Below are 20,776 nucleotides of genomic sequence, written 5' to 3' on the forward strand. Positions count from 1 at the left end.
TAAAAAATTCTTTTTAAGTCCGCGGTAAAGGAGATGTGGCTATCGCAGCAATCACACTGCAACATTTAGCCGTTTTCTCTAGATCTAGATAGATGTACAAGTTTAGTTACACCCGCCGGGAATGTAGTACGACACGGTCGATTCAATTTCTCTTTTATGTTCATTCTAGTTTTATAGTTTTAAAGTTGATATGAAAATTTAGCATTTTGTTAAACTAATAACATGTAGAGCCAAGTACAAGTACTTCTAAACGTCATATGAAGTGAAAAGGACTTCATTTTGAGAAAAGTCAAGACTGGAAATTTTTTTCGTTTCATCAGTTCAAGGGTATTAACTCGCATGGTTTACAATTTTTAACTGTGAATTCCGACTGATTCTGGCGTCGTTCGCATTCGCGAACAATATGAGCACGTTCTTTGAATGTGTATAAATATGTGTACAGAACTGATTTTTGCCCATGACCTTCAGGGCTCAGCCAATAGATCTATAAAGTCCACTTGTCGTATTGATTTTAGTATGTTCCGAAAAAGACCTCTTGGGTGAATGAACACAGTGAAAGCACTGTTCACTGAGAGTTAAACACACAAGCTTTTTATGTATCGAGTATAATTTCAAAATGTAATGTTTAAGATGAGAAAGATCAGTTTAAAGCAAATTAAGTCCCCTAGCATTAATTACAGATTAATTTCCCTTCTTTACTATCCTTACCAAAACGTTTGCAAAATAAATAAAACTTCCATGCTTAGCAAAAGAAGTTCCTGTTTGAACAAAAAATAATAATAATGACTGCTCTTGTTGTGTCAGAATATCAGATCAAAGTGCCAAGTTTAGAGAATAAAAAAAAAATAAATATAACAGTAAATGCAGTTTGCATATAATTTGGCTTCTTTTTTATATATTTTTTTGTGCCCATCCCAGAGGTGCAATATTGTTTTAAACAAGATGATTGGAAAGAACTGAATTTTTCCTATTTTTATGCCTAATTTGGTGTCAACCGACAAAGTATTTGCATAGAAAATGTCAGTGTTAAAGTTTTCCACACACACACACACACACACACACACAGACAACCGAACACCGGGTTAAAACAGACTCACTTTGTTTACACAAGTGAGTCAACAAAAACCAGTAAAAAGACACACTGTGACCCTGACCTTTGACTTCTAAATTGACAAAGCATTGATGTCCTGGCCTAAACACATCACTATATGGTAATCCATGTTGGGGAAAAAAAAAAAAAAAAAAGCATGAAAAACCGAAGTCTTATCATTCTTTTATATTTTTCCAATAGGCCATATGATGACCTTGCTCTTGTTTTATTTCATAGGTTTTTATTTTCACCGTGACCAGTCATTGTGCCAAATTTGCTGAATATGATATAGAAGACCTCTCTCTTGCATGCAGAAGTGCTTCTGTCAATATCACATGCCATGTTGCGACTTTGACCTCTGATTTTAAAGTTCTTGAGGGATCATTCTGTATCCATAACCAGTCACAAGACCATGTTTGAATAAAATTGGGTGTAATATACAGTCTGTCAAACTTTTTCTACTTTGCCAAGTGATGACCCTGACCTTTGTCTGCTTACCATATCGTCATAAAGGGGATTATCTTGTTCAAACAATTGAGTCAGTTATTTTGATTCATCTTGCTTACTGTGATTTCAGTCTTAGAAATGCACAAAACAACTGCCACCACCACCAACACATCCAGAAATGCCACAGCATGCATCCTGACACTTTCATTTTATAATTTATGCAGCCAGTCCTCCACCAAAAAGGCAGTAAACACAAATGCACAAAAATTGCCCATCAACAAAATGTGTCTTGTTGCGTCAAGTAGAGTGTCATTGAGATATTTAGCTGCAATTATGACCACATTTTTGTTCAAAACAATGTCCATTTGCTTAGTATTTTAACTGGTTATTTTGTGTGACAGTTTGGAGAAGAGAAAGAAGAGTTAGAGCCCAGAGTGAAGGCAAAGTTGGATGAGCTGCTGACCAGTGTGTGGTTGACTGGGCAAGATGAAGCTTTCCACCAGATCTTCCATCTCATCATGAGTGAGAATGTTTCAGGTTAGTATACACAGTTCCTGATGCAAATTTATTGTAACCCTCTTGTATTCAGATTCTCTGAGGCCAAACTCCCCTAGATTTCGGATTTGTTTGGTGAGTTTAGCCTCAAAATGGGTATGTATGGTTCACGCTTCACCACAACCAAGAATAAACCTCTAGAGTCATGAAATTCGGCAGGTATGGTCATGAGGCTTTGTTCTGTCATGTGAACAAGATTCGGTGTGAAAGGTCGTGTCTCTGTCACCAAAATGTCACCAAATATGTCACATGCGATGATGACAATTCTAATACAGCACACCAACATGCAGTTATTCCATGCACATGCACGTTAATGTTGTGAAATGAAGCTGCGGCCTATTTGAGATGATCTGTCTCCTGTCTGCCAGTACAGTCCCCACAGGTAATCCAAAGAGTGTCACACAACTAGTGTCAGTTGTCACAACTGAAGAGTTACTGGAGATAATTTCAAGCACAGTTCCATGTTGCTCTTATGTCACTGTTCTAAGCACTTTGTAGAGATCCGTTTATATATGCACACAATGTATAGCTGTACAGTAAGGATAGTGAGTAGAGTGCCACTGCTAAGTGTCATAGAGTCACCAAAACTACAGGTAAGCACAGACACACACACACACACACACACACACACACACACATAAACAAAAACAAGCTAGCTTGTCCTAATGTTGAGCCACATTCTGTCCATGGTAATCACGGAAACAGCCATTCCTGTGGAAGCAGAGGGGTACCTGGCAGAAAGAACACATATATGATGTTTCTCTACCCCTCCTCCCTTTGCTGTCCTGCGACCGTCTTTGATGCACTGCCGACAGACTCCACGTCTCCCTTTGATCTTTTCGAACTTGTGATGGTTGATGCTGGCCAAGGCAATGGGGGCATCTGGCACTGCTTTGCTGCGCCCTGCTTTGCGCTTCCTGGAGGTGAATCCTGCGCGAAGTTGTTCTGCAATGTCAGCGTGAAACATCAAGTGGTCATAGGTCTTGTTCACTGGGTCATGAGGTGACACTTCCCAGGTGAGGTAGGCCTGGACAATGCACAAGTTGACCAGAGAATGGAAAATGTAGCACCACCATTTCTTGTTCTGATGACCAACAGGGTAGTAGTTGCGATACTGGTCTGACTTGTCAACGCCACCCATGTACTTGTAGCTGGCGATGACTGTCGGCTTCACTTTGTCCTCCGCTGTCGTCATACCTGGTGACTGGTTGGTGCTGAGAAGGTAGATCTGACGGTTGTCTTTGTAGACTGTGGCCATCAGCGAGCCCTTCTGCATCTGCAGCAATTTTCCCTTCTCTTTCAACTTGGCAGTCTTGACCTCCTCTGGTAACCCTTTGCGGTTGGTGTTGACAGTGGCACAGGCATATGCCCCTTTTCGGGCCAGATGTGTCATCAAGGGGACACAGGGGAAAAAAACGATCAAAATACAGGTGCCTGTTTTGATGGTAGAAAGGTGATGCCAACATGTGAACAACTTCATGCCCAAGACTAATGGTTTGTCTCTGCAACTTGCATGGCTGGTATAAATATCAAACGCAACGCAGTACCACATCTTGATGCCCCATTTGGTTGGCTTGGCTGGCATGTATTGCTTGAAAAATATCCGACCCTTGTACCTGATCATTGCCTCATCAATACTTAGTTCATGACCTGGGTGGAAGTTGGTCCAGAACAAAGGGAGAATCATGTTGATGAAATTTCTCACCTTGTACAAGGGGTCATAGTCAGTGATCACATCACCCGCTATTTGTGCTTCTATTGCAGCAGCTAACTGTGCTCTCTCCTCATCATTTAGTTGCAACAGATGGAAATCATCATCTGGTAAAGCATTGTAAAATTCTTCATCAGAAAACTGGTCTGAATCCGAATTTTCTACACCTTCCATCTTCCGTGTTCATGTGTTCACTCAGAAATGCCACGTCTGCAGTTGCACACTGGCAGGAATGAAGCAGTGGCCACTTTCCCACGGCCCAGGGAGGGAGAGGGGGGTGTCTGACATCCATTCCATTCATAAACACTACCCCACAAGTGCCCCAGTCAAGGATAGATCACGCGCGCTTATGACGCGACTCGCGTGAAGTTCAAAGCGCTTACCACGAGAACCGATTTTCCGAGCGGCAGGAAGGAAAGGAGGAATTTTCTGCTGCATGGTTTATCGGCCTCCAGGAATGAAGGGCATGATTCTAGCAAACCGGAAAACCGTGCTGCCGGAATGAAAGAGTTCACCAAACAATGTGGACAGTTCTTGACCCACTGTTCAACATGTCCAGTCATACCGGGCCACCGAAAGCGTTCATGTACCAGTCCTAATGTGCGGTCTTGTCCTGGGTGGCCAGTGTCGTCGTGCAGCCCTTTAAAAGCCTGTAGGTAGCACTAGCTGAGTCTGTGTCTCTCCATCTACAGTGGTCTCTCTGTACAAAACTCCATGGTGCAGCCGAAAGTTCTCAAAGTTCTTTCTCATGGCCTGATGTTCTGAAGTGTCAGGTATGTTGCATGGCTTCTTTCGTTGTCGTACTGCGTTCAGCCATTTTCCAAGAACTTTGTCTTGAGCCTGCGCTCTCCTCCAGTCAGTCACTGTGAATATCAGCAATGTCTTGTCCAGCTTCATCCAGTACATCCACAACTTCTGCAGACAGACAGCGGCTCTCAACAACTGTACAAGTCGCAGCGCTGCACATAGTGTGGACCAGGTCTGTGGCAATTTCATCAGACTCTTGCTCTTTATCTGCGATAGGCGGTAGGCGAGACAAAGTGTCAGCATCAATGTTCTTTGACCCTGGCTTATACTTGATGCTGAAGTTGAATGTGGATAACGCAGCCAGCCAGTGGTGACCTATGGCATCCAACTTTGCTGAAGTCAGTACATACGTCAAGGGATTGTTATCAGTGTGAACCACAAACTCTGACCCGTAGAGGTAAATCTTTGAATTTCTCACACACTGCCCATTTCAATGCCAAAGACTTGAGTTTATGCGCAGGATAGTTCTTCTCGGCTCAACCAAGACTGTGGCTAGTGTATGCAATGACTTTCTTCTTGCCATGTTGCTGCTGATACAGGATGGCGCTAAGACCCCGAGTAGATGCATCTGTATGGAGTTCAAATGGCAGTGTGAAATCACCATAGCTTAGTACAGGTGGAGAGGTAAATGCTGTTTTCAGTCTTTGGAAGGCATTTTCCTGTTCAGAACCTGAAACCCAAGGTTTTTGACAGCTTGAAAATGAACGTTTTCCACGCTTCTTGGTGGGCATTGGAATCAGCTCAGAGAGTGGTGCAGCTATTTTGGACAAGTCCTGGACAAATTTCCTGTAGTAGCCACAAAATCCCCAAAACATTTGTACTTCTTCAGGAATCTCTGGTGTTGGCCAGTGTCTGATGGCTTATGTCTTAGCTGGATCAGACTCGAAGCCTGAACTGAAGATCATGTGTCCAACATAGACAACCTTCTTGTGGAAAAACTTACACTTCTTTGGTGATAGCTTTAGTCCTGCCTTGAAGATTCTCTGAAATACTTTGTTCAGTCTGTTGACATGCTCCTCAAAGGTCCTTGAAAAAATGATGTCGTCCAAGTAAATCAGACAAAGTTTCAGATTGTAATCTCCCAGTATGTCTTCCATGAGGTGTGATATCACTGAAAGCGAAGTCTATGCTGCAGTTTGTTCTTTGAAAAAGAGCAAAGCAGCAGGCCCTGAGGGGATCTTTAAAAATTCTATAACTGTGACTGCTCCATTTTTGACTCATTTGTGTAAACAAAGTGAGTCTATGTTTTAACCCGGTGTTCAGTTGTCTGTGTGTGTGCGTGTGTGTGTGTCTGTGTGTCTGTGTGTGTGTGTGTGTGTGTGTGTGTGTGCATGTGTCCGTGGTAAACTTTAACATTGACATTTTCTATGCAAATACTTTGTCAGTTAACACCAAATTTGGCATAAAAATAGGAAAAATTCAGTTCTGTCCAGTCATCTTGTTTAAAACAATATTGCACCTCTGGGATGGGCACAAAAAAATTAAAAAAGAAGCTAAATTATATGCAAACTGCATTTACTGTTTATATTTTTTGTATTCTCTAAACTTGGCACTTTGATCTGATATTCTGACACAACAACAAGAGCAGTCATTATTATCATTTTTTGTTCAAACAGGAATTTCTTTTGCTAAGCATGGAAGTTTTATTTATTTTGCAAACGTTTTGGTGCAGAGGTAAAAAAGGGAAATTAATCCGTAATTAATTCTAGGGGACTTAATTTGCTTTAAACTGATCTTTCTCATCTTAACTCACTCCATGCCAAGAGTTTTTGCCCTTGCGAATCCCTGAAAACCCAGGGTTTGTATAGGATGGGAAAAAAATTCTCAAAAAAACAAACACCTAGAGAATTGAAATTTAGTATGTGTATTCAGTGAATATTGTTCCATATTTGTGCAAAATAATAAATTATTTACTCACCATCTTGTTGTTGAACACGGTATTCATTTTTTGTGTATTTTGTAGCATTTTTGCTCCCATCAGAAAGGTATATCAAGTGTCCTTGAACAGCTTACAAATGTTCCACATCACATCCTAACACTATTTGAGGAACTGAAGACCTAGTACATGCAATGAAGTATGAACAGATGGTGGAGAAAGTTGAAAATCACGCACACAAAAGAAAATATTGTCTCTACATAAAAAAGGGAGTTCACTGCACACAAAAACCTGATGTATTATCACTGACAATAGTCTTCTGGATTGAAAAAGCTCATGGCAGGTGATGTTGAGTCCTGGGCACAGCTTCACACACAGTGGAACTCCACATTTTGGACACCAGTTGACAGTTTGGTGTTTTGGTGTGTTGTGGCGCTTGAACAGGTCTTCACAGACCTTGCACTTGCAGTAGCTGGTCACTCATATCCACTCCAGCCATGTTGGTGATGTAGTCTTGTACTGCAGCTGGCTTCTGTCTTTCAGGACGGTGTCGTGTTGTCACACTGACCATGGTAGTTGGCAGCATGACTGTTGTCAGCACATGAACTGGTGTTTGGTGTCATATACTGACCATGTCAAACTGATGCAAACTAGGCCTATTGGTTTGCTCTGCTTGGCCAAATTTCACGCGGCTAACAGTGAAAAGACGCTCCTCTTTGCCTGGCCCGCTCTTAGCCAATCAAATGCCTCTAAAAGCTATAAGCGCTGAATCATTCCTTTGGCCAAGGCTCTCCACGCCATCTTGTCAGGTTTTCGCTCTGTCTCGTCTTACGCTTTTTTTGGCTATTAAGCGTGTTCATTTGGCCTTATTTTGTTGTATGCGGCTTGTCTGTATATTTTTCTTACATTCTGTGTACTCGTTTCGACTTGGCACCCTCGATTCGTTCGTATTTTTCTACCTCTTGAGTCGATCCTGTCTTTCCTTTCTCTTTTGGGGATCGAATTTTCGCTTGGTGCCTACGCGCGGTACCATGCCTCATATGCCATCCTACGAAGGCAGGGATCATGATGCTGGGAGGGATACTCGACAAGAGACTCTCCCAGGCCTGGAGCTCATGATTCTTCCTGATAGGTACCGCGGCGATGCGTCTTCAGACGCTGATCGCGGAGGGGACGCTCATTCCAGTAAAACGGTCATGAAGGGGACCGGGGGGAAAGGGATACGAGCGTCGCCTCCCGAGGTGTCCCAGCGTGAGGCAGGTAGAGGGGGGAGTAGCACGTCCTCTCTTGGTTGTTCATGATTCCAAAGGTCTCAGGAGGGTGGAGACCAGTCTTGGACGTCCCCCCTCAACAGATTCCTCCCCAAAATCAAATTCAAGATGGACACACAAGCACAGATTCGGGAGACCATGCAACGGGGTGATTGGGCTACCTCTATCGATCTGAAAGATGCTTACTTTTATATCCTCATCCACCCGGCATCCTGTCGGTACCTGAGGTTCGTGTGGAGGGACAAGGTGTTCCAGTTCTCGGCCCTCCCATTTGGTCTGTCCCTTGCCCCTTTCCTGTTTACCAAGGTGGTGCGGGAATTGGTGTCCATCATCCGGTCGGAGTCCATTCGGCTGTGTGTGTACCTGGACGACTGGCTTATTCTGGCCCAGTCACAGGCCCTGTGCCAGAGTCATACAGCCAGACTTCTAGACCTTTGCTCCCAACTGGGCTTCATCACGAACCAGGAGAAATGCGATCTGTCCCCGAGTCCGTCCTTCGACTTCTTAGGGATGAGATTCGACACGCGGTCCATGATAGTCTCTCCGACGCCAGATCGGTGGGACCGTCTGGCAGGCCTCCTCAACCACTTGTGCCATTCCTCCCAAGCAACAGCGCAGACACTTTCTTCCCTCCTGGGCATGATGGAGTCCATGGCACCTCTCATTCCACTGGGCAGGGTTCTCAAGCGCCCTCTTCAGAGGGCACTCAGGCTACGGTGGTCCCAGAGCACTCAGCCATGGGATACCCTGATATGTCTGGGCGAGTGGTTCCTCAAGGTGACATCAAAGTGGTTAACCACCCCTCTTCTGACACAAGGGGTGCCCATAGCCCCACCTACTCTTCAGGTGGCACTATTCACAGACGCCTCCTCCCTGGGCTGGGGAGCCCACATGGACTCACTCCATGCAGCAGGGACTTTGTCCCCGGAGGAGCGCCTATGCCACATCAATGTTCTGGAACTGGAGGCAGTTCGCAGGGCTCTCCTGCACTTCATGGGGGAGGCCACTGGCAAGACCATCCGCTTGTTCACGGACAATATGACGGTCGCATGTTACGTGAACAAACGGGGAGGGGGTGGGTGGGGGGGGGGAGCGCACTCGGCAGACCTCTCTCTGCAGACCGAGGCTCTCCTCCGTTAGTGCCACAGCAAGGGCATTGCACTTTCAGCGAGACACATAGCAGGAAAAGCCAACAGCTTGGCAGATGCTCTCAGCAGGTCCAAGAGTGTCATCCACACAGAGTGGACCCTGGACAAGGACACCCTGCAGGGGGTGTGGGAACAGTGGTTCCCGCCGATGGTGGACCTTTTTGCGACAAGGTTCAACAAGAGACTTCCTACTTACGTCTCTCCGGTTGCCGACCCAGAAGTGTGGGCAGTGGATGCTCTCTCTCTAGACTGGAGCAGTCTGATTACCTACGCATTTCCTCCCTTTCCAATCCTGTCCAAGGTGATACGCAAAGCCAGGTTGGAACGCCCGCAGCTGATCCTCATTGTGCTGAAAAGGCCAGCCCAGCCCTGGTTTCCGGTCCTTCAGTCCCTGACACATGATCCACCCCTGGAACTGGAAACAAAACCTCATCTGCTGAGGCAGCCTCGTTCGGGCATTCCTCACTCCAATCCTCAACTGCTCCACCTGAACGCGTGGCTGGTGTGCGGTTGGAACTGTCAGCATCACCATTGAACTCTTCCACCCCTCCCACCCCTTCCAGGGAACGGATGACTCAGACTCCGATTCGGAGGTCGTTGAGACCTCTGGATTTTGGCCATCGTGGCTGGTGATGGAGGGCGCTGATGACGACAAGCCATTGTCGGCTCTCAGCCCCTTCGCTATCCAGAAGGGCTTTCAGTGCCTGGCAGGATCGCAGGAGCAGAGCATTTTTAGTTCAGACGGAATCCAAAAGGCAGACACAGCTCCTTCTCAAGGCGACCACTTTCGTGGATAGGGCGGTGAAGGTTTCCCCTCACAAAGGCCTCAACTGCTCAAAGGGGGTCATCAGATGCCCGGAGTTGAAAGGTGTGTCTGAGGCCGAGATCAAGAGCGAGCTGTCCTCTCAGGGAGTGACCGAAGTGTACAGGGTGACGGTGAGGAAGGGGTCGGACAGAGTCCCGACCAACACTTTCTTCCTCACCTTCTGCTGCCCGGATGTCCCCAAGGACATTCGGGTCGGATACCTGCTAGTTAATGTCAGCCTGTACGTACCGTCCCCTCTGAGATGCTTTAAGTGTCAGAAATTCGGACACGTGAGAGACCGATGTAAGGAGGAAGAGGCGTGTGGCACCTGTTCGAAGGCGGCACACCAGGGCGATTGCGTCAGTGCAGCCCTGTGTGCGAACTGCGGAGGTGGCCACCCGTCCTCATCGAAGGACTGCCCCGCCTGGAAGAAAGAGAAACAAATCCAGAAAGTCAAGACAGAACAGAAAATTTCCTTCTTTGAGGCAAGGAAACAGGTGGAGGCCGCGTCGCCTAAGGCGTCGTATGCCTCTGTCGTCAGATCCAGGACGGTGGACGTCGCGGTGCAGACGACGTCCACAGGAACGCAGACGGACGACTTAACCGCCTCGTCGGAACCGTTGGCCTTGGGTGGAGGCGCTGTGTCCACCCCTTCCCATCCTGCGCGGCAGTCCTCAGGGGCTGCTGGGCGGGAGAGAAAAGCCTCGGGCGGAGGCACGTTGTCCGCCTCCCGCCCCACCCCACCCCCCGGCCCCCCTCGCCCCGCCTCTTGTCTGCCTGGCCCTCGGGCTGGCGGAAGTGGCCGGAAGCCCCCCGTACCTCCAAAACTCAAGGAGGGGAGGGTTGCGGCCACGGCGGGATCGGGAGGGGCCGATGTGGTGGATATTCCGACTCGGTCGGAATCCGAAAAATTTATGTCGATAAACAAATACTCCATCTTGGCGGACCTTGAGCCACCGCAAGTGGAGGAGCAGGGGGTAGCGATGGAATAGGCTGCTGCTTTATTTTTTTTTTTTTAAATCTTTCTAATGGCAGTGATCCACTGGAATATCCGGGGATTCTATGCCAACTTCCAGGAACTCCAGCTGCTTTGTCGTGCTTTGAAACCTTCAGTGCTGGCACTGCAGGAGACTCTGCAAAGAGATAGCAAGGTTTTATCTCTCTCTGGTTTTAACTCCGTTTTTAAACCCGCTCAACCGAAGCAAGAGGGGTTGACGGGAGGTGTCGCTCTTTTTATTCGAAAGTCCCTTTTATACAGTACAGTTCTTTTAAGCACCCCTTTACAGGCGGTGGCAGTCAGAGTCACGCTCGAGAAAACCATCACTGTCTGCTCTCTCTACCTTCCCCCTTCCGTCCGTGTTCTGAGGCAGGACCTCATGAACCTGGTCGACCAGCTCCCACGTCCGTTTTTACTGTTGGGCGACTTCAACGGACACTCCCCGCTCTGGGGAAGTGAGATGACATCAGCCCGAGGTCTTCTCTTAGAAAACCTTCTCTCTGACATGGACTTGTGCTGTCTTAACGACAAGTCTCCCACTTACCTGCATCTGTCCTCTGGAAAGCTCTCGTGTTTAGATCTGTCGGTCTGCGATCCATCGTTGGTCCTGGACTACGAGTGGAAAGTGCACGACGATCTGCACGGGAGTGACCACTTTCCTGTCGTCCTCCGCCCCACAGATGGAGAAGGTGACTCTCTGCCTGACCGCCTGTACTACGACAAAGCAGACTGGAGTTTTTTTACCACCAAGATAAGAGCGGAGCTGCAGGAAGAAACAGTATTGAAAAGCAAGGACCCTGCTGACGCTCTGACTCGGATCGTTTTAGATTGCACCAAAGCAGCAGTCCCATCGTCTACCTCCAAGCCTCAGGTCCCTAGAACGCCCTGGTTCAACGCGGAATGTCGGGAGGCCCGCAAGTCTCGGAAGAGAGCGCAGCGACGCGTCTTTCGGAGACCGGAGTCCGATAGCGTTCGAACCCATCAACAGCTGAGGGCGAAAGCCAGGTATGTTTTTAAAAAGAGCCAGAGGAAGTCATGGAGAGATTTCTGCTCTTCCTTAACCTCCAACACACCCAAGAAGAAAGTGTGGAGGGTTTTAAAAAGAATTAAGGGCAAAAACGCATGCCCGACCTTCCACCATCTTAAACTTTCAGACGCTCTGGTCACAGAGAAGAAAGCAGTTGCCAATTTGCTTGCCTCCACAATAGAACAGAACTCGAGATCTGCTAACAAATCTGCTCGCTTTCTTAAAACCAAAAACCTGTCAGAAAAAACACCATGTAACTTCTTTTCCGACAACACAGAGAATTACAACCTTCCTTTCACAATGAACGAACTTAAATCTGCCCTTCAGACCTGTACGGATTCCTGTCCAGGAATGGACAAGGTCCATTATAAACTCCTAAAGCACCTTCCCCAAACCTGTCTGGACACCCTGCTTAAAGTTTATAACGACATCTGGGTCACAGGGCGGAAAGCCCTCATAATCCCGCTGCCGAAACCGGGAAAAGACCCCTCGAACCCCTCCAACTACCGCCCAATTGCACTGACCAGCTGCGTCTGCAAACTGATGGAGAAGATGGTCAACGGTAGACTGATGTGGAAACTAGAGACCGACGGCCTTCTGGCGAAAGAACAGTGCGGTTTCCGCAAGCATCACTCTACCGTTGACCATCTGGTTCGTCTGGAAAACACGATAAGAAATGCTTTCGTCAACAAACAACATGTGGTGGCCATATTTTTTGACCTGGAGAAAGCTTACGATACCACGTGGAAATTTGGTATTCTTTCCGACTTGCACAAGCTCGGCTTCCGAGGACACCTGCCTCAGTTTATCCACAATTTTTTACAAGACAGACAATTCCAGGTGAGAGTCGGCACCACCCTGCCCGACATTCACGAGCAGGAGCTGGGTGTCCCGCAGGGGAGCATCCTGTCGCCGGCTCTGTTCAGCATCAAAATTAATGACATCGTTCAATCCGTTCAGAAAGGATCGGACAGCTCGCTGTTCGTGGATGATTTTGCTTTATATGCAACCGGCAGCACGTACGCCAGCATCCAGCGACGGCTTCAGCTCTGCGTCAACAAAATCCAGTGTTGGGCAGAGGAGAATGGCTTCACATTTTCGTCCTCCAAAACTGAATGCATCCATTTTCATAATTTTCGCCAATTCTATCAGGACCCTGAAATCCGTCTGGGAACATCCACCATCCCGGCGGTCAAGGAAGCCAGATTTCTAGGGGTCGTCTTCGATCAGAAGCTGAATTTTCTCAGCCACATTAAACAGCTGAAAATATCTTGCCTAAAAGCCCTGAACATCATCCGAGTTGTGGCACACACGAACTGGGGTGCTGATAATAGGACTCTCTTGCACCTCTACAGAGCCCTGGTCCGGTCCAAACTGGATTAAGGAAGTGTTGTGTACGGCTCGGCCAGACCGTCCTACCTGAAACTGTTGGACCCTGTACACCACCAAGGGCTCCGTCTCAGCTTAGGTGCTTTCCGCACCACCCCTGTGCACAGCCTGTACGCAGAGGCGGGGGAACCGCCTCTTTCCAACCGCAGACTGAAGCTGACCCTGAACTATTATTTGAAATTGTTTTCGGAACCTACAAACCCTGCTTACGACGCTGTATTCAACAACCCTTTCGATAAGAAATTTACAGACAACCCAAACTGCATACCTCCTCTCGGACTCCGCATTCAGCCGCACTTGGAAAATGCCGATCTGGATGTCGGTGGCATCTCAGATTTCTCTAAGTTCCCTGACAGCCCCCCGTGGACCTTTACAACACCTGTGGTCCGATTCGATCTGGCCTCGTACCGTAAGGACACCACCAGTTCTCTGGCCTACAGAACCTACTTTTCGGAACTGTGCCACAAATTCCCCACCTTTCAAGGCATCTTCACTGACGGTTCCAAGTCAGAGGACGGAGTCGCCGCATCTGCGTTCTGTCCCGCCTTTCCTGACCGGCCCTCAACGGAACACATCCTGTCTGACAGCTCGGTATACACCGCGGAACTGACCGCACTGGTCCTGGGGTTAAAAATGGTTCTCTCTTCCAAACAGAAGAGATTAATGATCTTTTCCGACTCCTTGTCAGCCCTGGAGGCGATCGCCTGCAGGAATATCACTCATCCCAAACTGCTGGAATTTTATGAAACTTTTACTCTCGCAACGAAGAAAGGATACGAGGTTGTGTTGGCCTGGGTTCCCGGACATGTTGGCATTCGTGGTAACGAAAGGGCGGACCTGCTGGCCAGGAACGCTGTAAAGAAAGAATTGTCCAGATCCTTGGTACCCTATACAGACATGAAGCGGAAGGTCAATACTTACGTTAAGGATCTTTGGCAAGAGAAGTGGAACATCCAGACGGACAACAAGCTCTTCCAGATCCGTCCGGACCTGGGGGAGACCCTCCCTTCGGGGGTGAAGAACAGAAAGGAGGAATCTGTGCTGCGCAGACTGCGTACGGGGCACACTTTTTTTACTCATTCTTACTTGTTGAAGGGGGAGGAGGCCCCTCGATGCGTTCCCTGTGACGAGCCTCTCACCGTGAAACACGTGCTCCTTGACTGTTGGGATCTGCATGACGTTAGACGCAGACATTACACGGCGGTTTCTTTGAAGACTTTGTTTCGTGATGTCCCTCCGTGGGCGCTGATGGACTTCTTAAAAGAAGTGAACCTTTTTAACCAGATTTGAAGGTTTTAAACTATGGAAGTTTTTTTTTAACTTTGGAGTGGAAAGTTTGAAGTGGTGACTCGTTTTAATTGGTTGTTTTTTTTATCCTTGTAGTAGTAATTGACGCGGCGATAGCCTTGAGATGGCCTTAGTGGTCGGCGAGGCTCTAAGCACCATAATTTCATTTCATTTCAGTTAACTTAGATAAATCGAATGTTGTTATGTTTAGAAATGGTGGCGATATCTCCAAACAAAAGTGTAAAAGAGTGAAGATGTCCTGGCTTCATGGTTGTTTGCATACTATTTTCAAGAAGTTTAACGTTTTCCTGGCCATTATAATCGATATGATGATTCTAAATTAATTTTGATATAAGGTGCACTCCAAAGAATTTAACTACTTTTTATGTTCCAGGGTGTTATCATCAATTTTAAAGGAAGGCAATGTAGCTGGACTTGATCCATTATCAAAAAGCATCAACTGTGATATTGAAGACCATTCTTGCTCATATGATTTGCTACTGTGTTTAACTCATTTTGGTATAGTATTTTTTTGTGTGATTTATATATCTACATGTATATATTGTCAGCGTATTGAACCATTACAACATTCTTTGTTAGTTTTTAACCAAAAGTATGTGATCTTCTGTATATCCAGAACTGTTCCATTTCATTTTACCTAGATTACTTTATGATGTCAGTCAGCTAGGGCATGCGTGCTTGTGTGTTTGTTGTGCCAACCTGCCACCCCTTCAAGTCAGGGGAATTGACTTATCTGCACTGCAGCAGTTATTTTTAAACACAGACCACAGCCATCCAAAACATCACATGGTACCTTCAAACATTGCTGTCTGCTAGGAGTTGCCAAGCATATTTGTACTTGGGCTTCGAATAGTATGAAAAGGAGATATACTGTTTAAAAACTTAGTATAAGCATTTTACTGACTTCCATGCTTTGGACCATTGCTTGTTGTTTCTTTGCTTTAGATATTTGTTTAATTCTTGGCACTGTGAACCAGAACAATAGTATTTCAGATTCAAAGTTAGAGGTCAAGGTCAGAGTGTGTGATTAAACATGGTCTGTTGGAAGATAACTTACATTGCAGTTCTTGTTTTTATTTCAATCATGTGCCTTCTACGTCCCTTCACTACATTCTAATGTATTTATTTATTTGTTTATGTTGTCTGATTATTTTATTTCATTTTTATTTTAATGTTTTTCTTAGACCTAGCATAGGCTCTCAATTCCTGATCAGCTTTTTGGGTTATACAAAGGTCAGGCATTTGCTCCATTTTCTTTTCTTTTTTCCATCTGATGTGTTGCTTAAATTGATCTGTCCTTACACTCTGACATGTCGTTGAAACTGAAACTGAAACTTAACAGTGTAAGTCTATCTGTTCCATAATTCCAGTGTTGAAGTGGATATCCTGAAGGTCTTGCTTCTCTTATTTTCCCTCTACTTGTCTACTATATAACCGACTGACTCGTGTGTGTTCAGTGGATTACATCCATTCAGCCACCAGTGCCACACCCCTGATGGTGGCTGCAGGCAGAGGGTTTTCAGCAGTGGTGGAGCAGTTGCTAGCACTGGGAGCCAATGCAAACCTGCGAGCCTCCAATGGCTGGACTGCTCTCGATTGGGCTAAACGCTTCAACCAGGCTGAGGTTGTGGAACTGCTGGAAGCACATATGTAAGCAATTTTTTTGGGGTGGCTCATATGTGTAAACAAAGTGTCTAGGCGATAAATCCCAATTATAGTTGTATGCATATGTATGTATGAGTATGTATGTCTGTGCTAAACTTGAACACATTCATTTTCTCTAGAAATACTTTATCAACACCAAATATGCTTAAGAAAAACAAAACAAAAAAAAACCTAACAAACAAACAAACAAACAAAAACAAGACAGAAAAACCTTCTTCCTACATTCTTCTTATCATTACATGGCTTTAGTGGTTGTCTTGTCAATTAAAAAAACGTAAAATTGGAATGGGGGTGAAGAGATCAGTGGTTGGGGAATACTGATGGTAAGTACACTGAGGTATAAAAGAAACTGTATGACATGGACAGTAAATAATGATAGTGCAATAACTGTAGCTTCTTTGTCATAAAATACATCATAGGTTTTGGTCTATTTTCCCAGGACTTTCTCTGTGAGACAAGAGTTCAGCTAATTGGAGAGTGTGTTCTTCATATCTTATGCATCAGGTTTAGGTTTGTGAGATGTTGATTTACTGTTTTTCGTTGATCACATGAGTGATGGTTGGCAATGCTAACTGTCCACTAAGTGCTACCCTGGAGTCCTATGTGACGAGTGGTGAAGGCCTTGAGGACCTTCAGCTGGTGTCCCCTGAGGACCGTGAACTTCTGACACTGTACCAGCAGAGTTTTGATGATGACAAAGTTGACACCACCCTGGTCACTGGGCTCATCTTCAAGATCCACACTACACAGCCAGAGGGATCCATTCTTGTCTTTTTGCCAGGCTATGATGACATTGTGGCTGTTGCTAACACCATCAGTTGTTATGGACAGCTGGACAGGTATTTTTGTCTTGTGCTTGTATGCACTTGTGTGCGTGTGTGTGTGTGTGTGTGTGTGTGTGTGCATGTGTGTGTGGTGTGTGTGTGTGTGTGTGTGTGTGTGTGTGTGTTGTTCCAGTGACTAACTTGAACAGCTGTTTTAGGCAGCTCATTCGAATTTAGAATTCAGTCTTAATGCAAGGCTTTCAGTTCCAATCACTCAGTCTTAATGCAAGGCTTTCAGTTCCAATCACTTCATGTGTCAGTGATGATAATTCTGTGGTGGCATGTGTACAAATATTGAAAATATCCTTGATGACAGTAGATGCAGGGCTCCTGAAGAGAAAAATTGTGTGGGTCCCAGGGACTTTCTCACCATAATTCAAGGGGTTACTAAGCCCATGATTTCACGCAGTCCCCTGGTTTCTCACACTTTGAGAGAAATCATGGGATTGTGGGAAATGTGGTTGTTTCCCACCCACGTTTTCTGTCATTTGCAAGAAATCTTGGGGGGTGCCCCCACAATTTCTCTCAGTGTGTGATAAATTATGGGAAGTTCCCTTTATTTTTATAAGAAATATCTCCTTTGTCATTGGAGTTAGTTTCTTGTCTTCTCCCAGTGCAAATCTCAGAGAAAAATGAGAGAGAGAGAGAAAAGGAAACGAGAAATGGGGGAAATGACAACGATGATCATGACAGTGGCATTAGCAAAGACATCAACAATAGACTGTGAAGGTGATGGCACAGTACTTGTTTAAAAAAGTGTGAATGTATGTGTATGTCAGTGAGTGAGTGAGTTAGAGAGTGAGTGTGCGTGTGTGTGTGTGTATGTGTGTGTTTCCTTATGTGTGTTTACTTAGCTGGTTGATTTGGTCTTCTTTCGCTCTGTTTTTAAATCGTTTTCATGTTCTAAGTGTCTTCTATGAATCTGAGAATCTATTTTCAGTGCAGTCATGCATGCAAAAGGATGCTGACACAAATAGATGAACAAATGATCCAGCATGAAATTAAGAACATTTGAAATAAATGTGACAGGAAAGCTTGCATCACAACAAACATCAAAACTATTTGGTCCACTTTCATGCACCCCACATGATGGTAAAGCATTGTGAAACACTTTTTTTGCTATCACATTTATGTAGAAAGTTGATTCATTTTGATGCTTTTACCAACATCCAGGAAAGATTCGGTTCAAGTCATATATCATCTCATGTCATGTCATATTATATTATGTTATAGTATATTATATGTTATACTATATTATATTTTGTTATATTTCTGTTTGAGTTATATACATTAATAATGATAATAATAGGTAGGTCCGGTCGCTATGTAATACTTTGTAACTATGGTTGAAGGATCGTGTTTTTATCACTTTTCGCTTCGCCCTAGCAAGCGCAATACTGCATACATTGAGCTGAAAAATATATCAGAAAATAAAACCACGTTTGTTCTTTCCTATGAGTGTTTCTTTTTTCGTGTGTTACTTTTAGGCAGCCTCCCGAAACCTGGAGGGGGTCAGGCTGGTGTTCTCTTGACCCACTCCCGGGAGGGTCACTACCTTGTCGTGGTCGGGAGGCTTAGTGGCCAGTGATCGAGCGAGCTATGTTGGCGGGGGCATCAGTGCTTCTTGGGGTTTGGTGCTCTGGTCCCAGGTCTTAATTGACAGCCTACATAGCCATCGTAGCTGTTAGGGCTGAATAAGTGGTGGTTTTGTACTGATGCCCCTGATAGGGCTTCCCATGCCGAACAGGTCGTGAGTGAGGCCCAAACTAAACGTGACCCACTGTCCCTTTCGCTGTTCTCTATTCTTCTTTTTACCGCCTCTTTTCTGTCCTCAGCTCCCCATCAAGCCTTCTTTTCCACATTCTTTTTTCTCTGCGGCCTTCTTTAGGCCCGCCGTGTTTGCCGTGCGGCGCGACCTGTGATGGAAGGGAATGAGATCCTGGGGATTGAGAGAGCACGCTGCTCTCAACACATCCCTTTGGCTCGGACCTCTCCTAAGACAGGCGGCACACATTGGCCCATGTGTGTCAATCGGCTACCCCTTCGTGGGGCTGGGTCAAGACTGGCAGTTTAGTGGCTAGCGAAGATAACCCCCGTAGTGCTCGGTTCTCTGTCCCCGGGAGCTGGGCATGATCGGGGGGGAACACGTTGGAGCTAGACTGTTGGTCGTATATCCCTCCCGAAACCTGGAAGGGGTCAAGCTGGTGTTCCCTTGACCCTGGCCCCTAAGTTGGACCCCATGGTGGGTGGGTAAGGGAGGGATGAATTCACATTTTTCTTTCAACATGAATCCTAAACAAATACACCCCCCCAAACTCGGAAAAAGACGACGACAGGGAACGGACGACTCAGACTCTGAGTCGGAGGTCGTCGAGACCTCTGGTTTTTGGCCATCGTGGCTAGTGATGGAGGGCGCTGATGACGACAAGCCCTTGTCGGCTCTCAGCCCCTTCGCTGTCCAGAAGGGCTTTCAGTGTCTGCCTCCCGAAACCTGGAGGGGGTCAGGCTGGTGTTCTCCTGACCCACTCCCGGGAGGGTCACTACCTTGTCGTGGTCGGGAGGCTTAGTGGCCAGTGATCGAGCGAGCTATGTCGGCGGGGGCATCAGTGCTTCTTGGGGTTTGGTGCTCTGGTCCCAGGTCTTAATTGACAGCCTACATAGCCATGGTAGCTGTTAGGGCTGAATAAGTGGTGGTTTTGTACTGATGCCCCTGATAGGGCTTCCCATGCCGAACAGGTCGTGAGTGAGGCCCAAACTAAATGTGACCCACTGTCCCTTTCGCTATTCTTTGTTCTTCTTTTTACCGCCTCTTTTCTGTCCTCAGCTCCCCATCAAGCCTTCTTTTCCACATTCTTTTTTTCTCTGCGGCCTTCTTTAGGCCCGCCGTGTTTGCCGTGCGGCGCGACCTGTGATGGAGGGGAATGAGATCCTGGGGATTGAGAGAGCACGCTGCTCTCAACACATCCCTTTGGCTCGGACCTCTCCTAAGACAGGCGGCACACATTGGCCCGTGTGTGTCAATCGGCTACCCCTTCGTGGGGCTGGGTCAAGACTGGCAGTTTAGTGGCTAACGAAGGTAACCCCCGTAGTGCTCGGCTCTCTGTCCCCGGGAGCTGGGCATGATCGGGGGGGAGCACGTTGGAGCTGGGCTGCTGGTTGTATATCCCTCCCGAAACCTGGAAGGGGTCAAGCTGGTGTTCCCTTGACCCTGGCCCCTAAGTTGGACCCCATGGTGGGTGGGTAAGGGAGGGATGAATTCACATTTTTCTTTCAACATGAATCCTAAACAAATACACCCCCCCAAACTCGGAAAAAGACGACGACAGGGAACGGACGACTCAGACTCTGAGTCGGAGGTCGTCGAGACCTCTGGTTTTTGGCCATCGTGGCTAGTGATGGAGGGCGCTGATGACGACAAGCCCTTGTCGGCTCTCAGCCCCTTCGCTGTCCAGAAGGGCTTTCAGTGCCTGGCAGGATCGCTCAGATCCATCAAGAGGCTGAGGAGCGGAGCGTTTTTAGTACAGACAGAATCCAAAAGACAGACACAGCTCCTTCTGAAGGCGACCACTTTCGTGGATAGGGCAGTGAAGATTTCCCCTCACAAAGGTCTCAACTGCTCTAAGGGAGTCATCAGATGCCCGGAGTTGAAAGGTGTGTCTGAGGCCGAGATCAAGAGCGAACTGTCCTCTCAGGGAGTGACCGATGTGTACAGGGTGACGGTGAGGAAGGGGTCGGACAGAGTCCCGACCAACACTTTCTTCCTCACCTTCTGCTGCCCGGATGTCCCCAAGGACATTCGGGTCGGATACCTGCTAGTTAATGTCAGCCTGTACGTACCGTCCCCTCTGAGATGCTT

The 20,776-nt window shown here is 46.6% G+C and overlaps 1 protein-coding gene across 1 annotated transcript in view; it reads left to right on the forward strand.

Moving 5' to 3' along the window:
- Positions 1-20,776, forward strand: part of LOC143282249 (3'-5' RNA helicase YTHDC2-like) — a 190,670-nt gene that overhangs the window by 78,491 nt on the left and 91,403 nt on the right. The window contains exons 6-8 of the mRNA XM_076587848.1: positions 1,939-2,074; positions 15,889-16,081; positions 16,681-16,935. Coding sequence (XP_076443963.1) covers positions 1,939-2,074; positions 15,889-16,081; positions 16,681-16,935 — 584 coding nt within the window. The remainder of the gene's footprint in view (positions 1-1,938; positions 2,075-15,888; positions 16,082-16,680; positions 16,936-20,776) is intronic.

This window comes from Babylonia areolata, chromosome 5 (assembly GCF_041734735.1).
Source record: "Babylonia areolata isolate BAREFJ2019XMU chromosome 5, ASM4173473v1, whole genome shotgun sequence".
In the NCBI taxonomy this organism is placed as follows: domain Eukaryota; kingdom Metazoa; phylum Mollusca; class Gastropoda; order Neogastropoda; family Buccinidae; genus Babylonia; species Babylonia areolata.